The sequence below is a fragment of the Myotis myotis genome, unplaced genomic scaffold (genome assembly GCF_014108235.1).
Source record: "Myotis myotis isolate mMyoMyo1 unplaced genomic scaffold, mMyoMyo1.p scaffold_m19_p_18, whole genome shotgun sequence".
Lineage (NCBI taxonomy): Eukaryota > Metazoa > Chordata > Mammalia > Chiroptera > Vespertilionidae > Myotis > Myotis myotis.
The window spans coordinates 36,757,813-36,785,339 of NW_023416322.1; the positions used below are offsets into that span (position 1 = coordinate 36,757,813).

A 27,527-nucleotide genomic window follows, 5' to 3' on the forward strand; every position below is an offset into this window, starting at 1 on the left:
AAGTGAATTGCATCGAAGCTGGCAGACGGACTGACACTCCCGAATTCTAGCTCCACCCTAAACTCTAGGCTTGGACACCCATCCCCCTTCTCAGCGTCTCCGTGTAGATGCCTAACAGACGTCGCAAATGTAACCCTTCTGTGCGTTGCTCCCATCCCTCCCGATCCCTCTGAGGGTGCTTAGTTTTTCACCACCTTTGCTGGACACCCTAGGCTCCCAGCCTGCGGCTCCCCGTTCCTCCTCCCCGGCTCTGCTTTCCTCCGTGGCACTTCCCACTGCCGACGATGACGTGGGCTTATGGTGTCGCCCCCTCCGTGAGGACAGAGGCCTGTTCTGTCCTGTTGCCGCTGTGTCTCTAATGGGAAAGGGACAGTCGGACACACAGTGAGTGCTCACTATTCACGGAATAACTGATTGCCTATAACAAGCTTTAGTCATGATTCCATGTCTGTAACTTACAATTCCAAACTCTAAAAATTTCTGCATCCAAACCCAACTTTTTCCTTTGTCCTTATAATCCTGGTCCTTACATTTCAATTGTGCACGCACACACACACACACACACACACACACACACCACTCAGTGATTCCGTGACTCCAAAGCCTATAGGAGGGACTTGGGCATGATAATCTCATTGAAAGAGGGTCCTAGAGATGCATTTTGCTTAGAAATGTAGAAAATGTCAACCGTCCGTAGGAAAGAAGGGGCACCCCTGGGAGGGGGCGGGCAAGGTGCCAGGCTTCCTCTTGGTACCCCACCTCTCTTACCCACCTGATCCCCTGCCGGGAGCCATTCCAGCACGCTCAGCAGGGCTGAATCATCTGGAGTGGCGAGGGCATTTCCCCAAACCTGAACAGGATGCATTAAATTGTTTGCTGCCAGACAGCTCGGGGCATCTTTATCTACATGATATTGCCTCCTACTGGCCAAACACCTGAACAGCCGTAGGCAAGTCTTCCAATCTGACCATGGACTCGGTAAATGAAACCTGACCCTTTGAAGAGTATATCTCTGCCTCGCCTCAGGACAATTTGTGTTAATGAAAAGCATGGGGTCCTGAGACGAGGAGAACTTAGTTGCTTTAGCTAGGCTCCTCTGACCCCCAAATGCCTTTCAAAATTATGCTTCGTCTCTGGACTCTTATTTAAGTTACACACAGCCCCTTCTCCAGATTGCTGAACCCTTCTTAATGCTGGAACAAGAACCCCGGCAACTCCCAAATCTCACAGACCTGGGAATTATTCTCGACTTCACCTTCTACCATCCCTCTCCCCTTTCTAACCATTTGGTGCAGGTAATTGTCTCCACATATCTCACCTGTTCCTCTTCTCCAGTCTCCCTAGCCTAGCACCTGCCCTATGAGGCCCCTTCATCATCCTAACTATTGCAACCAGCTGCTGAATGCTGTCCCTGCCCAGCTTCTTCCCACTCCAGCCACCCACCCCGCGGGTGACGGCATGATTTTCCTTAAGCGGATCTCTTAGGTGGTTTGGGTCCAGCTCCAGATCCTGTTCCTCGTGATCACCTTTTTTATCGCCCACCCCAGGCTCCCCTTTCACACCGCACATACTTCCAGTCTAGCTCTCACCATGTTCTTGTTCCTTGTTTACATGTCTGTCCCTCGCACTCAAGAAACGATGAGCTTCTGAAGGAAGGAATTTTGGGTGCCCCAGGCTCTCCAGCCCAGCACCAGGCCGGTGGTGGACCTCAGGAACATGGGTCAACTGGCTGACACTTTCTTGCTCAAGAGTCCCTGCCGCGTCTCCATGCCCACAGGTGTGGTCTGCCCACAGGTGTGGTCTGCAGAACTCAAACCCGTCACTGCCGAAGACCCAGCTCTCCTGCCAAAGGAAACAAAAAGACTAGTTTTCCAGACAAGAACACTTGCCGTCTTAGCAGCATTCTGTTACTGCATGTGCTGGTTATGACACAAATGTTGCAGTGGGGTTACTGGGAGTCAATTGTATTGCTATAACTAAAAACACAAATCAACACAGTGTTTTCCTCAGTAGCCAAAAGTTGCAATAATGTGTTTGATCACACTTTTTGGCGCTGTAAAGATAAAACTCAAAGGCAAGAGACCACTGAATAGCTCGGTAAGGCATGAGAGGAACGGGCACAGAAACCAGTTGGACTGTTGTCTGCCTCCTGGTCTCCCTGCCCCGGATAAAATCGCAACGGGTGCCCAGCCTCCTTTTATGTGATTCCTTCTGCCTGGAAAGCCTGTCTCACCTCAGGTACCTGGGAGATGGAAGAAGAGGGAGTAAGACTCAGATTCCCAATGGATGTTGAGGTTCAAACGGTCCCCTCCAATCATTCCTATACCCAGAGGGAAAGAAGATAATGTAAGTAAAGGCAGGGACACGCCACCCCCCGCCCCAGGGGTGAGGATCTGTGGGGAAATGTGAAAAGAAGGGACTGTACTAAGGTTTTATAGCCACTTCTTCTCATTTGACACTCAAAGCAACAAAGGGTAGGCAAACGCTGGAGACACAAAAATAGGACAAAACAGAGCCCTTGCCTTCAGGGAGAAAGACACAGGCGCAGAGGAGGCGCTGATCCAGGAGGCCACACACAAGCCGCAGGGGGCGGTGTAAAATCACACGCAGGACTGACATTTCCCGGGCCTGCCCTGCCCTGCTCCTGGTGCGGCTCTCACGTGGGGGAGAGGAAACACTTCTGAGAAACCGAGGCAGACCGCCTTTGGCATTCGGAGAGCAATCGCTTTCTTCTCCCCGTCCTCCTCATCCCCGTCCCAAAGGCCAGCATTGCTGCCAAGACCCGGCACCAGGAGAGAGAGCTCGAGTCCCAGGAAGCCCTGGGGCTGGCTTCTGTGGCTGATGCTGAAGCGAACGTAGGTAAGGGGTTCGCCAGGCAGTGAGGGGGTTGGGGGGAGAGCTCCCCAGGCAGGCACGTTAGGGAGATATTCTGGGCAAAGAGAACAGTTTGTGCAAAGGCGTGGAAGCGGGAGAAACCAGTCGTTCAGGGAACGCAGGGCTTTAGTGCGAAGGAAGCAAGTATGACAGCAGTTACCAGGAAACGAGGCTGCGGAGATACATCCCTCCCACCTCAGGGAGACCCTTGCTGCCACCACAACCCATGTAAAATGAGTGCTGCCGGCCGCTGTGGCTCAGTGGCTGAGCATCGACCCATGAACCATGAGGTCAGTGGCTGATTCCAGGTGGGTGGGGGACACAGGCCCAGATTGCTGTCTCCATCCCCAGTAGGGGGCGTGCAGGAGGCAGCCGATCAATGATTCTCATCATGGATGTTTCTCTCCCCCCACCCTCTCTCTCTGAGATCAGTAAAAACTTACCAAGAAATGAGTGTGCTGTGTTCTCGGGAAAGGGGGGGGAGTGTTATGTAGCAATAAAGAGAAATACAGTCAGACATGTAGAGTGGGATTGGATTGACGGCCAAGGGGAGGGGTTTGGATTTTAACTTGCAGACTGTGGAGCATGATGGGAGTCTGGGAACTACCTGAGAGGTGACTGCAAGGGCCGCTTTGCCCCTCACAGGTCCTGGGTCCTGCCGGTGGTGGCACATGGCTCTCCCAGCGCCAGTGCTCCCTGCGTGCCCATATCCAGCAAGCGGTGACTGAGCACCGGGTCCCGAGTTCTCTTTCCCTCCTATAGTTATTCTTTTAACATACATGTATTTATTGGTTTCAGAGAGGGAGAGAAACATAAATAATGAGAATCATTGATTGGCTGCCTCCTGCACGCATCACACGGGGGATCAAGCTTGAAACCTGGACATGTGTCCCACCAGGAATCAAGCCGTGACCTCCTGGTTCACAGGTTGATGCTCCACCACTGAGCCACACCAGCCAGGCTCCTCTATTCACTCTTCATTCAGTTCATCTGCTCAGTGGACTGGCACCATCAATAAACGTGTTCTCTCAGGTTTATCAAGTATGAGTACCTGGCCCTCCGGACAGAATCTATTATTCAGGATCCTGCTTAATCCAAAGTGGCTGCTCCCACGGCCTAGGGGGGGACCAGACCTTCAGACCTTTTCCCACCGGATTCAGAGGGCGGGAAGGGGGTGTGCACAGCAAAGGCGGGGCCCCTGCTCTGTGCAGCCACCTCTCGCCGCGGTGACTTACCTGCCCGACCATCCTCCCTCTCTCCAGACGGCACGCCCCTCTGCCCAAGGCCCAGGGTGATTAATTGCCCCTTTAATATCAGAGCCTCAGTCTTCAGGGACGGAGGCATCACGTTTGCTCTTCTCTGTGTGAGAGCGGGGCCCCATTCATTCTCATCCGGGCAGCATAATAAATAACCTGGCCCTGTTGGCAGGGATTTTATTAGAGACTGATGGGACATTTAACAATAACTGGGGGCCTGTGATTTATTAGGTGGGGAGGCCCGTGGGGTCTCTGAAGGCTGGGAACGTGGAATGTAATTGATAAAGCGGCTGTCAGCCGTGGTGAGATGCACTCAATAGAATATGCATTGGAGGGATTCTCGCTGGGGCTGTCAGGAGGGTGTCTGCTCGTCATAGCGGCTCCAAGGAGGATGCTGTCTGCTGGATATCTGGGGGAGACACGAACACCAGGGAGGGGACCCTGAAGGGGCCTGGGAAGGCTGCACCTGTCAGCTGCCCAGCCCGATGGGAGGAGGTGACACAAAGGAGCAAAAGGCAAAAAGCATCCCCCCCCAGGACTCCCATGGCCTTCGGGGGCCTTTGTCTCTCTCCAGTGAGCTGCCCGGGAACAGAGGTGCTGAGCACCCGCTTCCTGGCAGAGGAAGGACATGGAAGGCTGAACTGGCCAGAGGAGAGGTTTCTTCTGGACTTTGAAACCTCTGAACCCTGAGGTGTCTGCACTGAGACCCCGTGGCCTCCTCTCCAGCCTGACATTATACACACACCACCACCCCGCCCCAGTGACCCTCCTGCCCCCCAAGGCACACACGCTGGTGACCCCACACCCTCGCCGCCCCTTGAACCCTGCTCCAGGGGGCAGCTCGTCCGGCCACTGCTGATGTCCCGCCAAGAACGGAGACTCAGACGGATGGAGTCTCACCTGTTTTTGTTGCTGTTTCTCTGCTCCGGACCCCAGGATCCAGGCAGAGCCCCTGGAATAAAAGGCCTGTGGCCTGGGGTTTGCAGAGCATACGGGTCCCTTACCCCCAGGGCCGACCCTCCACCCTCCGCCCTCACCCTCCAGCCCTCACCCTCCACTCCGGTCCTGACAATGAGGCAAATTGGGTTTATCTCCGGGGCATCTACGATGGCACAGATGCTGCACAGCTCTGTCCTCAGGCGCCTCCAGCCGCTCCAGGCAGCGCTGCTCACATGCTCTGCCCCCCACCCCTCGGGCTGCCCTCAGCTCTAACCAGGCCATGTCAGGCAGACGGGGGCTTTCTCTGGCCAGACGAGTCCCTCCTTTGATCCTCCGCATCGTTCTTAGGTCCCAGGAGCCTGGCCTGCCTCCCAGGTCCCTCCTGGGACAGGAGGGGGGTGGGGGTGGGGCACCAGCCAGGGCAGAAAAAGTAATTGTCACTGCCTAATCGGAGCCTCGGTGGTGACACCCAGGGACCTCGGAGCAGAATGGATACAGCAACCGGCTTGATTAGATCAAACCTCTCCCGCAACCTCGTTAAATTAAACTGACAGGCGGGGTGCAGAGGAGGGAGGGCAGAGGGATTGCCGCCTCGGGTGGGGGGCAGGGGCCCAGCGCCAGGCGGTGGGAAGACCAGACGGTCAGAGAGCAGCAGCCCACCCCTTCCCTGTGCCGCCTGAGCTGGGCGGTGAGGGGTGTGGGTGTGAGGTGTGCATGTCCCTCTCCGAGCACAGGCTGCGACACAGACGCCCCGCGGACTGCTGCCGCCCCCGGGCTCCGAGCATGCGCTTGGCCACCGTGCTCTTGACCTTCCAAAGGGCCTGTAGACACTTTCCCTTCCCAGGGATTCCCTAGCCTGGGATTACCTGCCCCACCTTACAGCTAGAGCGAACGAGGCCTGGAGAGGTTATAGGGCCGTGTACAGGGCCGTCTCGAGGCAGCAGAGCCAGTCCAAGACCCCAGGTTCCCTGCCTGCCGTCAGGCCCCGGTCGCCTCCCACATCCGCCATATGGCAGAATGTCCCAGATTTAGTCCCTGGGCTGCCATCTCTCCTCCCACCCACCAGAGCGACGGAGCCACACAGCTTGCTTTGTGGGCCACGGGCACATGCCAACTCTCAGCTGCCTCAGCGCAGCCCACCTGCCACAGGCACGGCCAGCTTCCAGAGCCAGGCGGTCATCGCAGGCCTCACGCCCCTCTCCACATGCCCAGACCCTTCCCAGCCACTGCCCAGCCGCCTAATTACAATTCGGGGGACGGGGAGAGAGTGTCAGCAACACCAGCAACAGCAACTGGAGAAGATCACACTGATACCTGCTGGCGTCCTCACCTGGCACCGGCTCCTCACTTGCCAAGGCTAACTTTCCACTCCCCGGGGGGCGAGAGCGCGTTTCAGTGTCTGAGCCTTGTGCACGCTCACACCCTGTCCCCACTTGGGAGGCACTCTGGGATCTGTGTATTGACACCTGCACCCCTTTCCAATTCTCCTTCCCCGGGAGGGGGCAGGGGAACCCCAGGATGGGGTGCTGAGGGCGGTGCACACTGGCTGCTGGGCACACGGTTGGACCCTGCCTCCCCCCAGGGCACACTCACCCCCCCCCGAAGAATGACTGCATCCAGGATGGGGCAGGGGGAAGGGTAGGGAGGGGCAGACTGTCACCACTGCCCCCTGAAGGACGTCTGGGTGAGAGACGGACACACATTTTCTCCATGAGGACAAGCAATGTAAACACCACTCCCTGGGGAGAGCGTGTATGTGCCACGCCAGACACGGCATCGCCATGCTTGTTCCCGTGGTTACCGCATGATTCCGATCCCTGAGAAAGATAGCACACAGCAGACAGAGAGAGGGGTCCGAGGTGGTTAGGCAGATATCACCAGCCTCCTAAGCTCGCCCGGTGCTGTGACTGGCCCCACCCATCCTGACACCTCCAGTCTATCCTCTGAAACCATAGCACCGAAGGTCTCAAAGGCAAGGAGTGGGGTTCCTCTAGAAACACCTGCCGAAGTGAGATTGGGGGGGGGGGCTTGCCTGGTGGACAGGGTAGAAAGATCGGTGGGTCTGTTTTTTCTGGGCTGGTTTTGCCGTTAGCAACGCGAGTGACGAGGGAGAATCCCCTAACCTTTCTGCACTTTCCTGACTTGTAAAATGAAATGCTTGGGCAGGAAATGTTAGAGTGTTCAAACTTTAGGGAGCGCAGAGGAGAAAGCGGACCCGAAGAGGTTAAAGTTACTTGTCTCGTCCTGGCCTGTGTTGCTAGGTGGTGAGAGCGTTGGCCCACACACCGAAAGGTTCGATTCCCCATCAAGGGCACATACCTGGGTTTCAGGTTCAATCCCCAGCCCCTGTTGGGGCACATGGAGGAGGCAACCAAATGATGTGTCTCTCTCACATCGAAGTTTCTCTCTCTCTCTCTCTGCCCCTCCCTTCCTCCCACTCCTCTGAAAAGCAATGGAAAAAAAATATCCACTGGTGAAGATTGACAAACAGAAAAGTTTTAAAATAAAATTACTTGTCCGTTCCAAAGGGTGTGGATTCCGGAGCCCGAGCCAGGGCCTCTGGTGCCCGGAGGGTTCTGGCTCCTGTCTCCTTCCTCATCTGCAGGATGGAGGCAGAGGAGCCCCTGCCTCGAGCGTCTGGGAGGAGCAGGCCAGAGCCTGACACAAGGAAGGCCTTGAATGCAGGAGGAGCCTGTGTTGTCAGCGGCAGGCCGGATGCGCAGCCCCGCCCTCCGCCCCGGCCCTGACTTCTGGTCTTTCCAGGAGCTCACAGTCCCCTGATTATCTAGAAGGTCCCGCTCAGCCCCCAGTGCTGTGACGCTAAGTCAGAAAGATGAAAATGCTAGTTCTGTCCCAACCCTCCAGGCAGAGACACAAAAGCCCATTTGGGGTTCATTATTCACTCTCATCGCCTCAGTCGCTGCGGCGGATGGTGATTCATGGGGAATAATCACAGCAAAGAAAACCTGTCCACAGGCGGGAGGGGGTGGGGCGGGAACAGCCCGAGCTCCTTTGCATGTTCAGCTCCTGTTTTTCAATATGTGTCTTCATTTGTTAAGCGATGACAGTGTTTCTTGGTCTCGTTGGCTCTCCGCTCTGGAAACCCGAGGCTTTGTCTCGGTACGGACTGCTGCCGCTGCCGGGAGCCGCTGCCCACCCCACAAAACCCCAGGTGAGCAGAAGCCGCCACAGAAGCGGCTGTCACCCCGACACTGGGACCCCTCAGGGTGTCCAGGCCGAAATCTCCACCATCCCCCAGGGCTGAGGTCTGATCAGGGCCAAGACAGGTCTCTGGCCCCTGAAAAGGAGTGGAGGTGGATGGAGCTGCCTGGTGGAAGCGAAGACGTGACTAAGCCCATGGTCGGCAAACTGCTGGCTCGCGAGCCACATGTGGCTCTTTGGCCCCTTGAGTGTGGTTCTTCCTAAGCCTTAGGAGGACCCTAATTAAGTTAATAACAATGTACCTACCTCTATCGTTTACGTTTAAAAAAGTTGGCTCTCAAAAGAAATTTCAATCGTTGTACTGTTGATATTTGGCGCTGTGGACTAATGAGTTTGCCGACCACTGCTCTAAGCCAAACCCCAGACGTGACCTCTTTCCCTCCTCACTGCACAGCCCGGGGAGGAGAAGCAGGCAGACTCCTTTCTCTCTCGTGAACAAGTCTCTCCCTGGCAGGCTGCCAACCCCTGGTCCTCGCCCACAGCTACTAGAAGCTGGTGGCGATGGCCAAGTGGTGTGTGATCAAATGAGGCTTCGCTCTGAGTTGCAGGCCACGGCGAGGCCAGGGAAGCCAGCACGGGGCCTCTGGACGTCAGATGTGGCCGAATGTCCCCCAGGAGCGTGCCGAGTGAGCCCCTTTCCTTGTCAGGGCAGTACACCAGCGCTCGTTTGCACAAATCTCCTAAGCGTTTCCTTTAGCTGTGCGCTGGCATTCTTCAGGTGTTTTGCAGTTGAAAAAAATGTTTGCTTTTCCAGCAAATGTTTACAAAATGGAAATATTTGCTTTCCAAATAGCAATAAGCCATCACTCAGGTACTATGAGCACCACGCCCATAGCTGCAACTAATTCCAAGAAGGGCTCTGTATATTATTTGAACTAGCCTAATTTTGCACTTAAAATTCCCTCGGAATTATTCAGATGAGTTAGCCCATTCATACACGGAGTTTTCTCAAAGAATTATAGAGCAGGCCCTCGAATAAGGGCATCTCACTCAATGTCCCTTTATGAGATGCCATAGGAACTTAACTCTTGTTTGTATCGATTAGCTTACGGTAAAAATGGTTTCCTTATATGTCGTTTCGCTAAAGTCTCAGAACCCATCGACAATGATAAGTAAGGACTTACTGTCCTTCTGTTTCTTCCTCCAAAAAAAAAAAAAATTTAGCTCCTGCATAACCAACAGCCCCGTCTTGCCGCCGGGTGACTTTGTAAAGAAGGTAAGGCTTGCCAAAACCGGTTTGGCTCAGTGGATAGAGCGTCGCCCTGCGGACTGGAGGGTCCCAGGTTCGATTCCGGTCAAGAGCATGTACCTGGGTTGCGGGCACATCCCCAGTGGGGAGTGTGCAGGAGGCAGCTGATAGATGTTTCTCTCTCATCGATGTTTCTAACTCTCTATCTCTCTCCCTTCCTCTCTGTAAAAAATCAATAAAATATATTTAAAAAAAAAAAAAAAGAAGGTAAGGCCATGGGAGCGATGTCTAGGATGTCTAGGTTAGTGCTACGTGCAAAAGCCATGGCGGCGCTGTGGAGGGGGAGCTGCCGGGACTCTCTCCCTCCGTGGCCCTAGTCATCTCAGCAATCCTGCTTTCTGCAGACCAGGGTACCAGACAGGGGTTACCTTGGAGACAGGGAGCCTTTACTGGATCACCACACAGACCCAAGTCTCTGGGCCTCAACGGCTCTGTCTGTGAGTGGGGAGAATGACTCGCTACGTTGGGAGACCCCGAAAGCTAAGGAGCTGCTAATGAGCAGTCTTTGATTTCTCTACCAAGTCAGAAGGGTCTTCGATTAAAACCCTAAGAGACTCTTCCTTTGGGAACCCAGAGGCCCCCCAGGATAGCGGCTGCTTCCTCCCTCTGCTGTCTCCCTGGAGTCGGGATTGGAAGAGGCAAGGCGCCCAGCCCTCTGTCAAATGGACAGAGGACGATGCCATGAAAGGTAGGAGTTAGATTCTTCAGAGAAGAGCTGGGCCTCCATCCAGACCCCCCCCCACACACACACACAGCACCCCGGTGTGTGTGCACTCAGACACACAGTCTCTGCTCAGCACCTCTGGGCCTGCTCGCCTGGAGAGATCAGTTCACAGTGATATCTGAACTCTTGCCAACAACACGTGTTTATCTCTAGGGTCAGCCTTTCCTGTTGGTGCTCAGGAGGCCTGGGGGAGCCACGGGGCAGGGGGCGGGGGGCAGGGTCGGGTAATGGCTGTTGGCAGCCACAAGGGGTGGAGGCGTGAGGGCACTGGGGACATAGACCCCACCCTAGGGACGGTGATGTGATGAGGTTTCCAGAGGGCGTGTGGTCACGTGTTTCTTTCCTCACATCAGGATGAGCCCCCAGCTCTTCTGTTGCCAATGGCAATGAGATGGACATCACCTCACCGCGGGGCGGGCCTTCAGGAGCTAGCCAGGACTTGGGGGGCGGGTGCTCCAGGTGGGGGCTGTGGACCCGGGCCAGGAGAATGGCAGCGTTTCCATTGTTTAGTTTAGGATCTGAGCTCTGTTGGGACACAGCTGGTTCTGCCCCTCCCTTTCAGCATAGTCATCGCTGCCAGGACCCTCCCGCTCTGGCAGTGGGACAGAGGGGCCACCCTCCCTCACTAGGCTGGGTCAACCCCAAGAGTCTGACACCCACAGACGGCATTTCCAGGGGCTGTACCATCTCCCTTACACTTATCCCACCGGCAGGGGGGAAATGCTGAGATGCCTGCATGGTGGCTGTGAGAAAGCATGTTCAAAACCAATCTCAAACTCTCCGATTTAGTCCTCATTTCCGAGTGAGATAATCTCATCCTCCCTCGAGGCTGACTTTTGGGGGGCAGAAGGGAGGAGGCTGACCATTTGATTCCTCTTCTGCAAAAATGGATCATGTCCACCCCCCCATCCTCAGCCCAGAAATATTTATCCATGTTTATATAACCATGGCAACAGGCTTGATTCTCTACCACTTAAACCTTTTTAGAAAAAGAGAGAAGGGGAGCAGCCCTTTTTCCTACTCCTGCCTCCTGCTCTGCCCAGATGACCTCTTCAGGAACAAGGTGAGAGAGAGCCCCACAGCCCCGGGTGTGACCTTGGCCTTCTCGGGGGACAGGGAGCAAGAAAGTCACAATGGCCCAGCATCACGGAAGGACTCAGCGTTTGACAGTAATTGTCCTCCAAAGTCCCGTGGGAGCCACACAGAAATAGCACCTCCGACTTCTCCGGGACCTCCTTTCAAGCGCGGCGCTGAGACTACAGTCATCCTCTGAGGAGCGGATGGATGGAATGTGGTCTGGCTTTGCTGATGACATAGCCTTTATCTCTAAGACGGATTCCCCTCGTCCTGACTACATGGATCATTGTGGGAGTCGAGTTTTCTGAGGAGTATAAAAGGGTTAGACGCACAGAGGTTTAAACCACCAGCCAGGGAAACTGAGGCCAGTGGAAGGAAAGCATTTGGGCAAAGTCATCCTGTGTTGTCAAGAGTCTGGAGGACCTGCCCACCCAGCCCCAGGTTCTGCCATGAGCCCAGCCACAGTGCTGGAAGCTGTGACGGCAGCCACCCCCATCCTCCCGCAGGAGTCCAGTGCCTGAGCCCTCGGATGCAGAAACCCCAGCTTAAACTTGACTCTGAAGACCAGGCAACCACAGACGACAGGTGTGCTCCGTCAGTGAGGAAGCTCTGCCCTCGGGTTGGGGAACCCCGTTTGGGGTCTTCTTCCCTGTAAGGCTTCCGCTGTGGACTCTAGGCTGATGTCCAGGCTCCTCTCCCTACCCCACACCATAGGGTTCACCTCCAGGACTGGCCCAGGGGGCCTTGGGGGTGGCTCCCCTCTGGACACTCCGCCCCACGGGAAAGGAGCCCTTACAGCGGTTCTCAACCTGTGGGTCGCGACCCCTGAAAATACATCCTGCACATCAGATATTTACATTACGATTCATAACAGTAGCAAAATTACAGTTATGAAGTCGCAACGGAAATAATCTTATGGTTGGGGGGTCACCACAACAGGAGAAACTGTATTAAAGGATCGCGGCATTCGGAAGGTTGAGAACCACTGCATCTCAGCTCACAGCTGCAGGGAAGCCAGAGGGTGGGGAGGGCCAGCGGGGCGGCCTCCAGGGAGCAGAGAAATGCAATTTCAGGCTCGCCCAGCGCGCGTGGGAAATGCCGGAGCATGATCCCGCGGGTGTCGGTTTTTCTGACCCACGCGGGATCCTGAACAGCGACCTCGAAGGGAGGGGGGCCCCTGGGCTTGACGAGAGGTCACAGGAGCACAGACCAGCGCCTCTCCTTTCCTCCCTCCATCCCTCGGCTACCGCTCCAGCTTCTCCCCACGGGGCTCTCGGCGCGAGGCCGAAACACGTGGGCACGTCAGTGTAATTGAGGACCTGGGAGAAGGGGCTCTGCAAAGCCTTCACGTCTAAAGATGTTCATTTGCATCCGTCTTCCTTCTCTCTCATCTCCCAGGATAAGCAGACGCGCTCTTTGCTGACACGGAGTGGAATGACCGCGCCTGCACTCCCTCTTCGCGCCTTGTGTGGGGTCTTCAAGGTTCTGTCTCGCTCGGAGACCCTAAATTCTGCTTGGGGCACTCGTTCCCCGTTAATTACCTTGAAACCACACGTCGCTAATTGTCCTAATTACTCTCGAGCCGTGCCACACCGCCCCCTCGCGGGCCAGGCCGGGCGGCGCAGCGCCTGGGCGCACGGAGCCCGGCGGGTGGATCCGAGCTCCGCCCGGAGGAGCGGCGGGCGGGTCGGCGGCCCCTCTCGGGCTCATCGGCAGACTCCCCGGCCCAGGGCCCGGCCGGAGCTCGCACACCTCGGGCGCCCCGGCGGTGCCTGTTGAATGGGATCGGAGCACCTCTGAGTCCCTCTCCCTTCCCCGGCCGTACAGGGCGCGTCCCGCGTTAGGGAGACGGGGGTCACCTGGGCACCAGGCACCGGCAAGGCCTGCTCCTCCACTCCCCGCCCAGCTACTGGGAGCAGCCGCCAGCGTCCCTCCGTTTTATGTTTTCATAAATTCACCGCGTTTTCTTACGTGTTTGTCTCATTCTTCTCCTGTCCCCGCCCCATGTACGTTCTTGGGAGCAGAGACCGGGCCTGTCCCACTCAGCCTCCCAGGACCTACAGCCTGGAGCGGAGGGCGGCGAGCCTTCACTGTGTTAAATAAGTGAACAGACCGGCAAGGGGTGGGCTGGGAGGACCCTCCACGAGGAGGTGGGGGGAGCCACGCGCCCAGAGTCCACCTCGGGGGAAACAAACAAACAAACAAACAAAGAGCTGCTGCGCGGCGGAGGACGGAGGGTCGGAGTTCGGCGAAGGGGTTGACACTAAGCTCTCAGCCTCTTTCTGAGACCGCTGCCCGGTGCCCACCCGTAGGACGGTGCTCTCGTTGTGACCAGACAGGGCTCACGTGCTTCGCCGGCGGGCGTCGGTGCAATCCGGCGTCCCTGTGCCCCGCGCCGTGCTGGCCAGGACCAGGTATCCTCCGCCAGCGCCCCAAGGAGGGGCCAGGAGCTGCGGCCCCGGCCAAGCGCAACCCCCAGCGGCGTCACGGTCCGGCAGCGGGCGCCCAGCCCGCTCCCCCCCACCCCCGTGCGCTCTTCTGATTGGCTGAGGGCATCCCCCCTGAACGCTGATAGGCTGTCCCGCTCCTCCCTCCGCCCCGGCACGGGCCGCGCGCAGGCAGCAGCCGGGGAAGCCGCTCCAAGTCCCGCAAGCTCGGCTCAGAGCTGCGAGAGGCGCGGATCGCAGGGCCAGGAGCCCGCGGGGCGCGCGGTGTCAGTGGGGCTGGGACTCTGGGGTGGAGCCGAGCCCTGCAAATGGGCGCATGAGGAAGAAGAGCGGGAAAATGGACTGCTATCTGCGCCGCCTCAAACAGGAGCTGGTAAGAGAGGAGCGGGCGCCAGGGCGGGGTGCGCCCCGATGGGTACCTGGCCTCGCCGGACCCCGGGAGCCCGGACGCGCGCGGGAGGAGGAAGGCCGAGGAGGAGAGGGGGGAGGGGACGCGCACTGGCGGGCAGAGGGCAGAGCCTGTCCCGAGGGAAAAGGGCCACGAGGAAACTTGAAGCAAAGATTGTGAGAGCGAGGCCACAGGAACAAGTGACAGAGACCGAGCTAACCCAACCCAGACCGAAAGGTTCCAGGGAACCCTGGGCAGAAAAGAGGGCGCGCACCGAGGGCGCACACTGGGACGCGCGCACACGCGGCGGAGTGGGACCTAGACGGCCGCACAGGAGGAGCGGGGCGCGGTGGAGGGGCTGCATGAAAAAGATGTAGGGATTAAGCAAAAAAAAACAAACAAAAAAACTCATAGACACAGGAAAAGCAAAGAGAGAGAAAGAAAGGGACGCGGGGTGCCCGGCTTCTGGAGTGCCTCTGGGCGATTTGGGGCGCGCGGGGCGCTGGGGAGCGCGCGCGGGCCGGATGCCTGCCCGGGGCAGAAGGTCAGCTGGGGACTGGTCGCTCGAGGGGAGCTGGCACTGCCTGGGGCCCCCGACTCTGCCGGGCTTGGCAGAGCCGCCGTGGCTGCGGGGGCCCGCCGGGCCGGCTGTCTGCCCGGGCTTGCCTGCCAGCAGGGAGGGGGCTGGCAGCTGGAACGGCGGGGGAGGGCCCTGCCGGGCGGAGGGAACCGCCTGGCAGGTCGGAGCGGGAGCTGCGGAGGCCCCGCCAGATGTCAGGCCTGGGCTGGGGGCGTGCGGAGGGGCGTGCGGGGCGGGGGTGCTGGGTCGGGGAGAAGGAGCTCAGTGTGGTGGGGGTGGTGGGGTACCCAGGCTGGGGTGGTGGGGAACCTGCTCCAACTCTGGTTGATTCTCACTGACTTCAGATACCTCCCCCCCCCCCCCCCTACCTGCCACCACCATGTTCCTTCAACCGTCAGAATTCCCACGGACTGTCCGCCAGGCTCTCTCTTGTGTCCTCGCCTCGGTCTCTTTTTGCCCGTTTAGTGTGTTTCTCTGGGGAGTCGACGACTTGTCAGCCTCACCTTTGCTCTCCTCCTCCTCTTAACTTTCCACAGCCGGGGGCACCCAGGCTCACAACAGCAGACCTGGATCCAGGCAGTGCCAGCCCTGGGCTTGCCATCCCTGGCGTCCTCTCCCCTTCCGCCTGCAAACCCCTCACTCTTCCCGCTGCGGAGGCAGGGCAGCTCTGGGGAGAGGAGCGCGGAGGGCAGGTGTTCTCAGCGATGGTCAGGCTCCCTGTCCGCCCGCTCCAGGGCCTGCCCTCTCAGGTCCCGGCGCTCCTGGTCCTTCCTCCTGAAGTCCTTGTGGGACAGTCAGAAGGGAAAGTTACCCAGCGAATTCGGTGAGCGACAGAAGAGTCTCCATCCTGTCCCCTCCGACTAGTTTCACATGCTTCCCAAGACAGCTGGGGGTGGCTGGCCCAGCCCACACGTACACAGTCCTGACCTTTCCCATGCGTTTGTCCAGCACCAGAGAGGAAGGTCAAGATCATCACAGATACTGTCTGAAGTCCAAGGCCCATGCTGAGAAAAGAATCTAGCAGAATCTTTTTTTTTGCCTGGAATCTGGGACCATACCACCCACCTCAGGATCTGCCTAAATAGAGGGTTTGTGGGTGTTCCTGGCATGGGCTGGAATTTTAAAATCCTACCGATTTGCATTTTTTATGCACCCTAGGTGGGAGGTAGTGAGGGGAGGAAGACAGAGCCTGTGGGTGCCAGGAGAATAGGAACGGCAAGCAGGCATCTGCACCGAGCTGAGCTCCAGGTCCTGGTTTGCACCGTCTCCTGCCAAGGGCCGGAGCCCCTGGTCCCCAGGAAGAGGAAGGGGAGAGGCTGAAGTTCCCTGCTCCCCGTTAGCTTTCATTTGGCCCTTTGTCTGAGCAGCTTCAGCCTTTGACTCTCTTGGAGAGGAAGCCAAATGCCTGGCCTGGGGCCCAGAATGACACTCAGATGGGAGAGCTATGCACCAGGCCCCCCCCCCCCCCCATGGGGCTCCAGCCCCGCCCCTGTGCCAGCCTGCCCTGGGGAAGGAGACAGAGGAATGACAGGCAGAGCTGTTAGCGTGTCCTTCACTCCCCGACACCTCAGCCCCGTGCTTAGGTTGCTGAGCCAAATCTTAGTGCCTCAGTTTCCCCAATGGGAGTTAAGGAGAAAGCAGAGCTGAGTTGACCCTGGCTCAGCCCTCTGGCTCTTGTAAGGGTGATGGGGGGGGTGAATTCAATGCAGTTTGGTTGGAATAGGAGGTGTTGGCTTATTGATCCCCCAGGTCTGCAGTAGGGTGGGAAAAGCATGAAGTTTGTTATGAGTTTGAGGGTGTGTGTGTGTGTGTGTTCCTCCCAGCCAGAACCATCCCTGCCACCCAGGAGGACTGGCTTTGCAGTGCGTGCCCAGGAATGGCACTTGTGGAATATCGGTCAAGTTCGACATTTATTCCACGAAATTCCTTTCCAGCAGCATTGGTCCCGCAGACACTGTGGGTTAAACCTGCTGGAAAGGGGAACAGTCAGGGGCTGTGAAGCGGTCTCTGTCCGAGGCCTTCTCGCTCCCCTCCTGCCTCCCGGCCCTGTCCCTGGCCCAGGAAAGCTGGACAAGAGGAGTCTGTTCCTGAAAACCAAAGCAGCAGAGCTTCCCAGTTTCCTGAAGCAGAATATTTGCTCTGTAATGAGTGAGCTTGGGTGGGGGCGGGGGCGGCTGAGGGTTTGGGGATCCTGGCTCCATGTGGTTAATGTCTAGAGAACCGGCCCCTGGGCCCTGCCTGGACAGTACGGCTGGATCGGGTTTCAGGGATGAAATGTGGCAGCAAAGTAGCAGCAGCTGACACACTTCTTCATTAGGACACGGGGTTTGGGGGCTGCAACTACTCGGCAGGGAACACATCTCTCCCGGCTCCAGCCGCCAACGAGGGGCCCTGCCTGGAGCACAGGCCTTGGGACCAGCTGTTCCTTACACTCCGCTCCCCGAGGCTTCTAACAAAGGGGTAGACATGGCACACGGAGGAAGCAGATGTAAAGATGCTCACAGGGTGTTCCTCATGAGTTCAGATCAGTAGAGAGCAAACAAAGTGCACACAGGCTGAGCGATGGGGGCTCGTGAAGTACAGCCAGGCTGGGAAGGCTTCCTGGAGGAGGCGGCGGTTGATGGAGGCCAGCTCTTGGAAGGCCCACCCCAGCTGAGGCCTGGGGAACCAGGAGAGGGACTTCTCTCAGGCTGGAGGCCATCCTAGGACCACGCGGTGTTGCAAGAAGGTAGGCCGCTAGTGGCCACAGTTCAGGAGGTTCTGGCATCTGGAGGAGGACCAGGCCTAAAGGCAACGAAAGGAGGAGAAACGATGGTGACAGAGGAGACACGGCAGGATCAGCCTTCAGCTCTTGGTGCAAAAAAGCACATTTCCTGAGGCAGGTCAACGCTTTTGCAGAGGACCTCACACTGCAGTTCCCTTGATGCATAGAGCCGGGGCAAAGAGGAGTTTGGACGAGCTCGGCCGGCGTGGCTCAGAGGTTGAGTGTGGACCTGTGAACCAGGAGGTCACGGTTTGATTCCTGGTCAGGGCACATGCCGGGGTTGTGGGCTTGATCCCCAGGGGGGGTCCTGCAGGAGCAGCCCATCAATGATTCTCTCTCATCATTTTTGTTTCTCTCTCCCTCTCCTTTCCTCTCTGAAATCAATAAAAATATTTTTTTAAAAAGAAACGGAGGCAGAGGATGGGCTAGAAAGCTATTAGAAGAGTCCGTGCAGGAATATGAAAGCCTGAACTAGGAAGGAGAAAGGAAGGGAACTTTTTGAGGTCCCTTGGATGCCCGAGGAACTTGATTGACCGGCTGCTGGGGACAGGAGCCGAAGCTGTCGGGGAGAGGGGCTTGGTGAGGCGGAGAGGCCAGCGAAGGGGCGAGATTGGGCTCCTCTGTCTGTCTGCTTCTTGCCGGAGCACACGGCCCCCGGAGATGGTCCGGATGGGAGAGTGGGCTCATCCATCTCAGACTTCCCCCTTTCTTTCCCGTCCTCCCTCTCTGGTTCTTGGCAAAGTTTCTACTCTACCTTCCTGCTGAGCCCTCCAGCCAAGGGCAGGGGCTGTGAAGGTCCCCATTCACTGGGCTGGAGAATGGGCTGCTTGGCAAAAGCGGGCTTTTCCCATTTCCGGCCCCGAACCTCCTTGTAGCTTCCAGAGGGGCTGAAAGGCGCTGTGTGGGGAGCCTGGGAGTGAGGGGAACGGAGGGAGACAGGCAGGGCACACTGCCAGGCCCACGGCTGAGCTGGAGCTGGTGTCAAAGGACCCGGCTGAGCTGGGAAAGAGCGTGAGACGGCTGCTGGAGGCACAGCTGTGGGACCAGTCAGGGGCTAGGAGAGGGCAGGAGGGCTGCCGAGGATGCTGGTGCCCCCCTTTCCCACCGCCACTCCTCCCACACCACGGCGGGCCCAGCGAGTGCCCGGCAAGGGTGCTGGCCATGGGCAGCTGACCCCACACGCCCCCCTCGAGGGCTGGGGCCCAGAGGTCCAGGATGCTGGGGTTTGGCTTCCCAGCAGCAGCGTCCCCTCTCGCCCAGGGCAGCCAGGCCCTTCCTCCTCTGATGAGTTGGTGGAGAGGCGCCTTCCCTGGCTCTTGGAGTCCCTCCCAGACGTCATGTTCTTCTCTCTGTACGATGGGACTTTGCACGGCCACTGGCCAGCCTGGTTTCTTTTCACAACAATCCCATGAGGCTGAGAAGTCAGGGGTGAGGATGACATGGGGAGCCCTTGAGTAGGGGCCAGGCTGCGGGGCTCGGGTCTGGTCCGGTCCTCCCACGAATACACAGGAACCTCAGGCAGTAGATCGGCGTCTCCACTGGAAGTGCGCAAGGTGACGTCGGTGATGCTCAGGTGAAAAACCTGTTTTAGAGCGGCCATCTGCTCCCGGCAGGTGACATGCATTTCATCTAGGTTCCTATATAAAAGCACTCCCACAAGCCGTAGATATAGGTAAGGTATTAAATACTAGTGAGCCTAGGCCATATGCGGACATGGTGAGCATTGTGAGGGGAGTCTTGGGAAGAATGATCTGGAAACACTGAGGGAGAAACTGAACCTCTGAGTGGGGAGGACTCCTGCCACCCCTGCCAGCCTCCCGGGTCGCCACGGGGTCGGGTCTGGCCGGGGAGAGGGGAGGGTGAGGGCCCCTGCCCACGTGGGAAGGGTTATCATTTTATAGGTTCAGAAGCCGAAGCACACAGGGTGGTGCATCTGCCCAGAGTCCCGTGGCCGAGCGTCAGCCTGACCCAGGCCAGGCCTCAGCCCACAGCCAGTGGCTGCACAGACCCAGGAGCGTGCCTGGGCGTCCAGCTCTAATGTGGGAGGCGCCCGGGCTGGTTTCAGCCGAAGTGAGAGAGGCTAAAGTTGGACATGAAGACACATTTCAGAAGGAAACACGTGGAGGCTCAGGAGGGGCGGGGTGGACGGTGGGCGGTGGACGGATGCTAGGAGCGTGGGGGGGGGCGAGGAGCGTGGGGGGGGGCGTGTGGCCTTTCTCAGAAAGGATTCCCACACCGTCGCTGGGACAGGAGAATGTTCGCAGTAGAGAAGACGAGGCAGCTGTTAGCTCCATTCCCACCCAGACCAAGTGGGGTGTGATGTGGTCCCCGACCCCAGGAAGGGCCTGAGGCCCTGGGAGGCCGGAGTTCCTCTCCGCCGGGATTCCCCGCTGATGATTTCTAGCTCAGGGCCCTTTCTTCCCTCCCACCCCACACTGCTCTCCTCTCCCTCTTCTGGTCCTGGGGCCAGAAACCCCGGGATCGGGATCGGGATCGAGAAGGTCCCACGCTCTGGACCAGACAGCAGCTTGCCCCTGGCTCTCTCTCCGGGGGTGACATCATCCCCTCGGGGTGGGAAAGGCAGCTGCTCTCAGTCAAGACCCAGCCGCTGCTCCTGCCTCCGTTTCCCACGCTCGGCTTCCTTCTCCCGTTCTCCCCTTCAGTGTCAGCGCTCCGGGCTGGCTGACGAGCCCGCCTGACCATGGGCAGGCGGATGCCAGGGCTCCCCCTTCCCCTCCCCGTCCCGTGTGGGGCGCTGGGAGGACAGGACTAGAGATGTCTCTCCTTGATCAGACCAGGTGGATGAATGGAACCCAGTCGTTACTGTGCATTCAGGTCCACTGAAGAAGAATGTTCTGGAAGTTCTCAGGAAGCCTTACGTTAAGGTGACAGCCCCAGTTCACCTCCAGGCCACTTACAATCACGCACTGCCTCACCTGATCCCTCCAAAGCTGTACCCACGGGGCAAGAAGTCTTATTCCCATTTTAAAGAAGGGAGAAATCGAAAAACGGGATTTCAATAACCCGCCCAGACCACACAGCTAGTACCTGGTGGAGGTGGGATTTGAACCCTGTTCCACGTGTCTCCAGAGCCCAAGAGCTCAAGCAATACAGGCTGCCCTTTTCCACATGGCTGTCCTGTCGGCTCCTGTGGACGTAAATGCGGCCTCTGTCTTACGGACAGCCCCGAATTCACACATACCCACACGTTCATTCTCCCTGGAAAACCGCACAGATGCCAGCATTATTTCTCAAGGATTTTTCCATACTGGGAGAGATTGAATGGGGTCATTGCATTCCTCCCCTGCCTCCGACCTGGACTGTGTTCAGCCTCGCAGGAGGCTGCAAGCTCAGGCTCCTGGTCTCTTGGGGAAATGCAACCCTGAGATCTGTCCTGACTCTCTGTCCCTGTGCAGTGAGGCGCTCTCCGAGGGCAGCAAGCAGTCTGTGGGGATGATTGGGGGTGTTCAGTGGTACTCAGTTGTTTGTTGTTGTGTGTTCTTTTTAATCACCCAAGGAGTGAGGATACATTTCCCATTGATTTTGAGGGAAACATCGATGTGAGACACATCCATTAGTTGCCTCCCACAAGTGCCCCAACTGGGGGCGGGGATGGAACCTGCAACCCAGGTACGTGCCCTGGACAGGACATCGAACCCGAGACCCTCCAGTGCGGAGGCTGATGCTGTAACCCCCGAGCCACGCCGGCTGGGCAGTGTGGTATGATGGAGCAAGTGCAGGGTGCTAGTGGGGTTCTGGGCAGACATAACGAGACCCAGTCCCTCCCTCAATCTGTAGATGCACAATAAACATTGCCTGAGTGACAGAGGAGCGGGGGGGGGGGGGGGGGGGAGCAGGAAGGGCATTTACTAGTAAGTGACTCAGAAGAGGATAGGCACTCTGGCGGCCGGAAGGCCTTGGAGGAGGCTTCTGCATTTCAGATGGGAAGGCGGACGTGAGACATCTGGGGACAGGAACAGGCGTTCAGTGGGAAGGGCGAAAACGACCCCGAGGCTCTGGGTCGGGGTGAGGGGAGAGTGGCATGGGGGGCGGAAGGGGGCAGGAATCGGGAGTCAGAGGAGCAGTTAGCCGGGAAGGGACCAGGGAGGCTGAGGATGAGGGCTTTGCTTTGGGTCTCCCCAGCTGAGGAAGGGGGCGGGGAGGTGGTAGCCAAAGAGGCCAGAGCGAGGGGCCCCAGGAAGCCAGCCGCCCCCGAAGCCACTCGGAAGGCACGGGCTGGCCCAGGCGTTGGCTGTCAGGGCCCGGCCATGTGGGGGAGGTGCTGCGTGTGGCGATGCCCCCCTCAGCAAAGGCTTCTTTCTTTGCCCCCAGAACAGTGAACCCTGCACTGCCCTTAGTGGGGCTGGCTCGGGAGATCCTGCCCCTGGGCCCCCACACCCCCAGGGCCGGGTTGGCAGGGGTGGGGTTGACCCTGAAGCCTGAGAGGGTCAGCTGCCCGTGCAGCCCTGCAGAGCCTCTGTGCTGTCCTCCCGTCTCCCCCCCCCCCCCCCACCCCCCACCCCGTGGGCTGAGCTGTGTGCATTAGGACCAGGCTGGGAGGTAAGATGATCCCCACGGGTCTCTGGGGGGCTTAGGGAGCAGATGGCCCCGCACAGGAGGGCTGCTGCTGGTAACCTGAGCAGAGCTGGCGGGACCCAGGCAGCTTGGGCCCGGGGACAGAACCTCGTGAATGTTATCAGACCAAGCATCCCTTGCCCAGCCTCCAAACTCGGCCCTCGCCCAAGTCAATCCCTCAGCCCCTTCCAGCTGGCACCTGGGACTCGGGCCTCAGACACCCACAAAGGGGCTGGGGAACTGGCCCCCCGTGTCCCCACTCTTGGCCCAGTGGGCCAAGAAGGCAGGAAGGGCACCAGAGCCGAGCGCCAGAGCAGCTGGGAGAGGACAGGTGTTCAGGAGAAGGACCGGGAAGAGCCGGGCGAGGGGTTCCGCAAACAGGAGCTTCCTGGCCGCCTGACCTCCGCCCTGGCAGCCAGATGTGCACAGCAGTGAACGGAAACCCCAGCCGACCGCTTCTCACAGGGAGTGAGCTCCTCTTCCCCCATGGGGCACGGGGCACGGGGCACGGGCAGCCTTCGAGCCCAGCACCACCGCTACCGTCTTGAGAGTGCTGGGTGGTGAGGACTAGGGCGTGTGGACAGAGCTGTGCTGTGTCTGAGTCCAGCCTGTGCGCTGTGACCTCAGGCGGTTACTTCACCCACCGTGGATAACTCATTTGTTCAGCTGAGAACAATGATATGTAGAGATGAAGGGCGATGATGCTTGGAGCGTCCTCAGCACCATTCCTGTGGCATAGTTCATACTCACAAAGCGTCATTGTCCTTGTCGTCGTCATCTGGGGGCTCAGAGGCAGGGGCACAGACACAGGAAGGACCACAGCTGTGTGCCCCCCACCCTGTAATCTAGAGCAAGTTACTTACGTGCCTCAGTTTCCTTATCTGTAGGATGGGGACAACACTAGTCACTCCCTCACAGAGTAGTCGGGGAGCTTAAATATAGGTTCATTTGTACGCAGGCATCTATGCATACACCCACGGGGTGGAGAGCAGCGCCCGCCACAGAGCTGCTGGAATGTTATGCTTTATGCAGCCACCCTGGTGTTAAAGGTCCTCCTCCCCAGCTCTGGCCTGCTCTGGGCTAGGTTGTACAGACGGGGTCACTGGCGGCTGGAATGACACTGGAGGTGTGTGTTGGGGGAGGGGGTCCAGGTTCAGGGCCAATGAGGGGCAGTTCTCCCCCCAAGCCCCCCACAGCTCACTGGTTGGCTCTCTCTGTCTCCACAGATGTCCATGAAGGAGGTGGGCGACGGCCTGCAGGATCAGATGAACTGCATGATGGGGGCGCTGCAGGAACTGAAGCTCCTCCAGGTGCAGACAGCCCTGGAACAGCTGGACATCTCTGGGGGCGCTCCTGCCCCAGGCTGCCCTGCAAGCCCCCGGACACAGCTGGAGCCCCCTCAGTGGGAGGGTGGCAGAGGTCCCGCCAGGCCTGCTGGCCCCTCCTCCTCCAGCCAAGCTTCTCATGGGAGCAGCGCCAGTTGCCCGTCTCACAGGAGTGTGTGGGGTGGGGAGCCAGCACTCGGACCCAGGACCCAGCCGCCAGAGTTCCAAGGCTGTGCCGAGCAGAGGCCGGAGCTGGTGGAGCCGGATGACTGGACCTCCACCTTGATGTCCCGGGGCCGGAATCGCCAGCCTCTGGTGATGGGGGACAACGTGTTTGCGGACCTGGTGGGCAACTGGCTGGACTTGCCGGAACTGGAGAAGGGCGGGGAGAAGGGGGAGCCCAGGGAGGTGGGGGAGCCCCAGGGAGAGAGGGGCCAGCCCCGGGAGCTGGGCCGCAGGTTCGCCCTGACCGCCAACATCTTCCGGAAATTTCTGCGGAGCGTACGGCCTGACCGCGACCGGCTGCTGAAGGAGAAGCCAGGCTGGGTGACCCCCTCGGCCTCAGAGCCCCGAGCCGGACGCTCGCAGAGAGTCAAGAAGCGGGGCCATCCCAAGGGTCCGGGGCATCTGCCCTTCCCGGGTGCAGGGGAGCCCAGGCGAGGGGAGGGCACCTCCACGGGCTGCCCCAAGGCCCTGGAAGCCGCGCCCTCCGGCTTTGATATTAACACCGCTGTTTGGGTCTGAATCCCGATGCAGAAAGCGGACTGAACCCTGAACCCTGCAGGGCCCTGGGGAGGAGGCAGCGGCTGGCGTGGCTTTCAAAAACCCAAATCCAGGTTCCTTTTCCCCAGAAAGGAGGGGAGGCCAGGCGGCCTGTGGTGGGAGAGGCAGTGACGGCTGTCTGGTAGGGGAGGCGGGTGTGTGTGTGTGTGTGTTGCTCATTCTGGGCTGGAGGGGAGTGAAGGGGGAAAACAGAAAATCCTTCTGACCTTCCTCACTGCCCCCAAAGACCCCAGTTGAACATTCTACAGGGACTAGGGCACCAGGGCCTCAGGTTCCTCAGAGAAGCCCCCAATAAAGACCTCATCTCTCATGTCCCCATAACTGTTTGCTTCCCTGGCAAACCACTGCTCCTGGCACAGGTATTAACCCTGAGCCTCCTGGGAGTGGGGGCAGCAGAGACAAACCCCCACCCCTCCTGCGCCTGCTGCCTTGAGATGTCAGCTGGCACCGGATCTGAAATGGCTAGGTAAGCAGTGCAGGCATAAGGAATACTGGGGGAAGCCCTTGTCTTTCCAAATCACAGGAAAGGGAATACTTGCAGCACCTAGAGGCACTGGGAAGCCTTTTCACACCGATTATCCGCTGTGCAAGTGAGCAAGTAGACAGCTATCTCCCCCACCGCCCACAGGAGGCGCTACCTGTCCTAGGACACACCGGCGGGGCCCAGACCAGGGCTGATGGAGAGCAGCTGGGCCCTGGAGTCACACCGCGCTCCCCCCAACACCCTGTCTCAAGCCCTGCACCCCCACCAGGGCGTGTACACTCTCCAGAGAGGCCATGTGAGCCCAGATGGTACAAACACTTCTAAATCCCTAGCTCCATCTCTGGCCTCTTCCCACCTGACCCAGAACCACCCTGGGGGGAAGGGAGGGCCCTGGGCAGCAGCTCAGCTTCTGCAGCCGTGGTGGTGGCACGTGGCCCAAGAGCAATGCCACCCCAGCCACCCCTTGGAAGCCACCAGCCCGCCTACTCTGGCCCGGAAAGCCTGCTGGCTGGGAACGGACAATGCAGGTCCCTGTTAGGGCCCAGCCAGCCTGGGAGGGCACACTCCCCCCCCCCCCCCCCCCCTCCAGCCTCATCTGCCTGATGGGAGGTGACAGCTGCAATTAGAGGCAAGAGGCCTTCCTGCCCTCAGAGCATTAATAGCAAATTGGAGAAGAAAAACAAGAAAGGCTCTTGGCACATCCCATCCCGGGCCCCCAGGGAGGAGACGGGGGGAGGCTTACAGTGAGCAGCTCCATAGGGCCGGTTAGGGTCACTCCCAGATTCCCACACAATCAGATGGTAGGTGTGTAGTTCTGGATGGCGGAAGCTACAAGAGGAAAGGCTCAGATTGGTGGGTGGTGGTGTTTTTTTTTTGAGAGCCCCCTATTTGCAGGCAGCACGCACATCTTTCAAACTTGGGGATGCCTCTAAAAGGTACTGTATCCTCTGAGCAAATGGAAGAAGCAGGACTGGAAGCAGAGGGTCGTCTGGCTCTGAGACCGACTCTTCCGCTCTCTCAGGCGTTGGTCAACGCAGCTCGCCCTGCCTGGAGGAGCTGCCCTGTCGGCCTGAGGAAGAGACCTACCTGGTTCAGCTGTCCCCACCCCAGCCCCCTGCTCCCGGGTCTCCCCCAGGACTCAGGTGTTTCGGCCCCGAGGGAAGGCCCACAGACTGGACTGCCTTTGGTGGTGTGTGTGAGTCCAAAGATTCCACCTACCGGTTCCCTGAATCCCGAGAGAAGCCATCTAGCAAATGACTCAAGAAGGCACCAGATCCGAGTCAGGAGCAACTACAGGAAAGCGAGTCACCTCTCTGCCATTCACAGGTGACTCCTCTGTTCTGTGGACCAGTCACAGCGATTCAGACCAATCAAACCGTGTGAGCGCCTCCCACTGCCAGGCACTGCGACAGAAACTAAGAAAGAGCAATGGAAAGGACCCAGGTCCTGATCAGAGGGGAGAAACAACACGGACCCACCGGTGAGCGAGGATTCAAGGGAAACAACACCCCTTTTAACTTGGGGAGGGGGGGACGGACAAACCAACCAGGAGTGCCGTCCGCTGCGACATCACAGGTGTCACACCAGCATCTTCAGGTTATTTCCTCCCCACCACACCCTGGAAGCAGCTGCTGTGACTTGTTTCGCTCGGAGATGGGAACTGGCCAGGGTCTCAGCGGCAGAGCTGAGACTGGAACAGGTCCAGCCTGAAACAGTCCAGCCCTGTGCTCCTCACACTTCCCACAAGCTGCCACCTCTGCCCCAAAGCCAAGCCAAAACCTGTCCTTTCAGGACCCAGGCCTGGAGGTAACAGAACGCTGACTTGGGTGGGGAAATCTGCCCAGGTCTTGACAGGGCAGTGAGATGCCTCCTTGCTATGTTAGGCTTTGCTAATGAAAGCTTATGGCCCATTCGTTCACCCCCCATTTTTCCTTCTCCCTCCCCTTGTGGGCTCCTGCAGGGACTGCGACCAGGATGGAGACTATGTTAAGGAGGCTGAGGGAGGAAGGCACTGGGAATGCTGGGGGCCTGTGATGAGGACGGCGGGCTGGCTGGGCTGGCGTGGGGAGCTGTGGTTAGTGGGGGAAGTAGTGGAAGCACAGTGAGAAACTGACAGCTTAATTCTGCCCCTGGGGCTGATTTTATGGTTAATCAGGACATGCAAATAGGCTGGAAGCCCGTTTCATATTCTCCCTGGCCCGGGCCCTGCCTCACACCTGGCCTGCTTCCCTGGCAGGTACTGAGCCCCCCTGATCGGCTCAGGCATCTGCTCAGGGTCCCACTTGCTTCTTTGTGGCCCTGTGGCCAGTCCGTGCCTATCCTGTCCCCTGACCATAAGCAAGAGCTGGAAGAGGAAGGGCCTGCCCCCTCCTGCCCTTCTCTTTCCAACCCTTCACACCTGCCCTCAAGCACTTCCCCTGCACCCCACCCTTCAGGTTGAGATCTAAACCCCCACTTGCCCTGAGGAAGAGACCTACCTGGTTCAGCTGTCTCCACCCCAGCCCCCTGCTCCCCAGAGCCCTGTCCGGGGGCTCTGTCTCCCCAAGTGACATTTCCTATAGGGCCCCATAAAAGCCAGAGCACAGCCTGTCCCTCTGGGGAGCAGGGGCCTGTGTCCCCAGGTGACTTCCCACCGGGGCACTGAAGGCCGTTCTGCTGGTGCCAGGGCATGAGTGCTGGGCCTGGAGGCGGACACACAGGACGAGGCCCCTTCGTCATTGCAGAGCCTGAGCACGTTGCTGGGCCCCCGGGAGCCTCTTCCTTTCACTGGAGGGACAGGGACCAAGCAGGGCTGCGTGAGACTGAAAGGACAAAACGTACCTAAGGGTCAAGCACACCGT

At 58.6% G+C, this 27,527-nt stretch overlaps 1 protein-coding gene across 1 annotated transcript; it reads left to right on the forward strand.

Annotated features, from left to right (window-relative positions):
- Nucleotides 1–13,955: 13,955 nt before the first annotated feature.
- On the forward strand, nt 13,956–26,599 carry INKA2 (inka box actin regulator 2). The gene is made up of 2 exons (XM_036344357.1): nt 13,956–14,161; nt 23,322–26,599. The coding sequence occupies exons 1-2, from the start codon at nt 14,105–14,107 to the stop codon at nt 24,162–24,164; spliced, it is 900 nt and encodes a 299-aa protein (XP_036200250.1). The 5' UTR covers nt 13,956–14,104; the 3' UTR covers nt 24,165–26,599.
- Nucleotides 26,600–27,527: the final 928 nt, after the last annotated feature.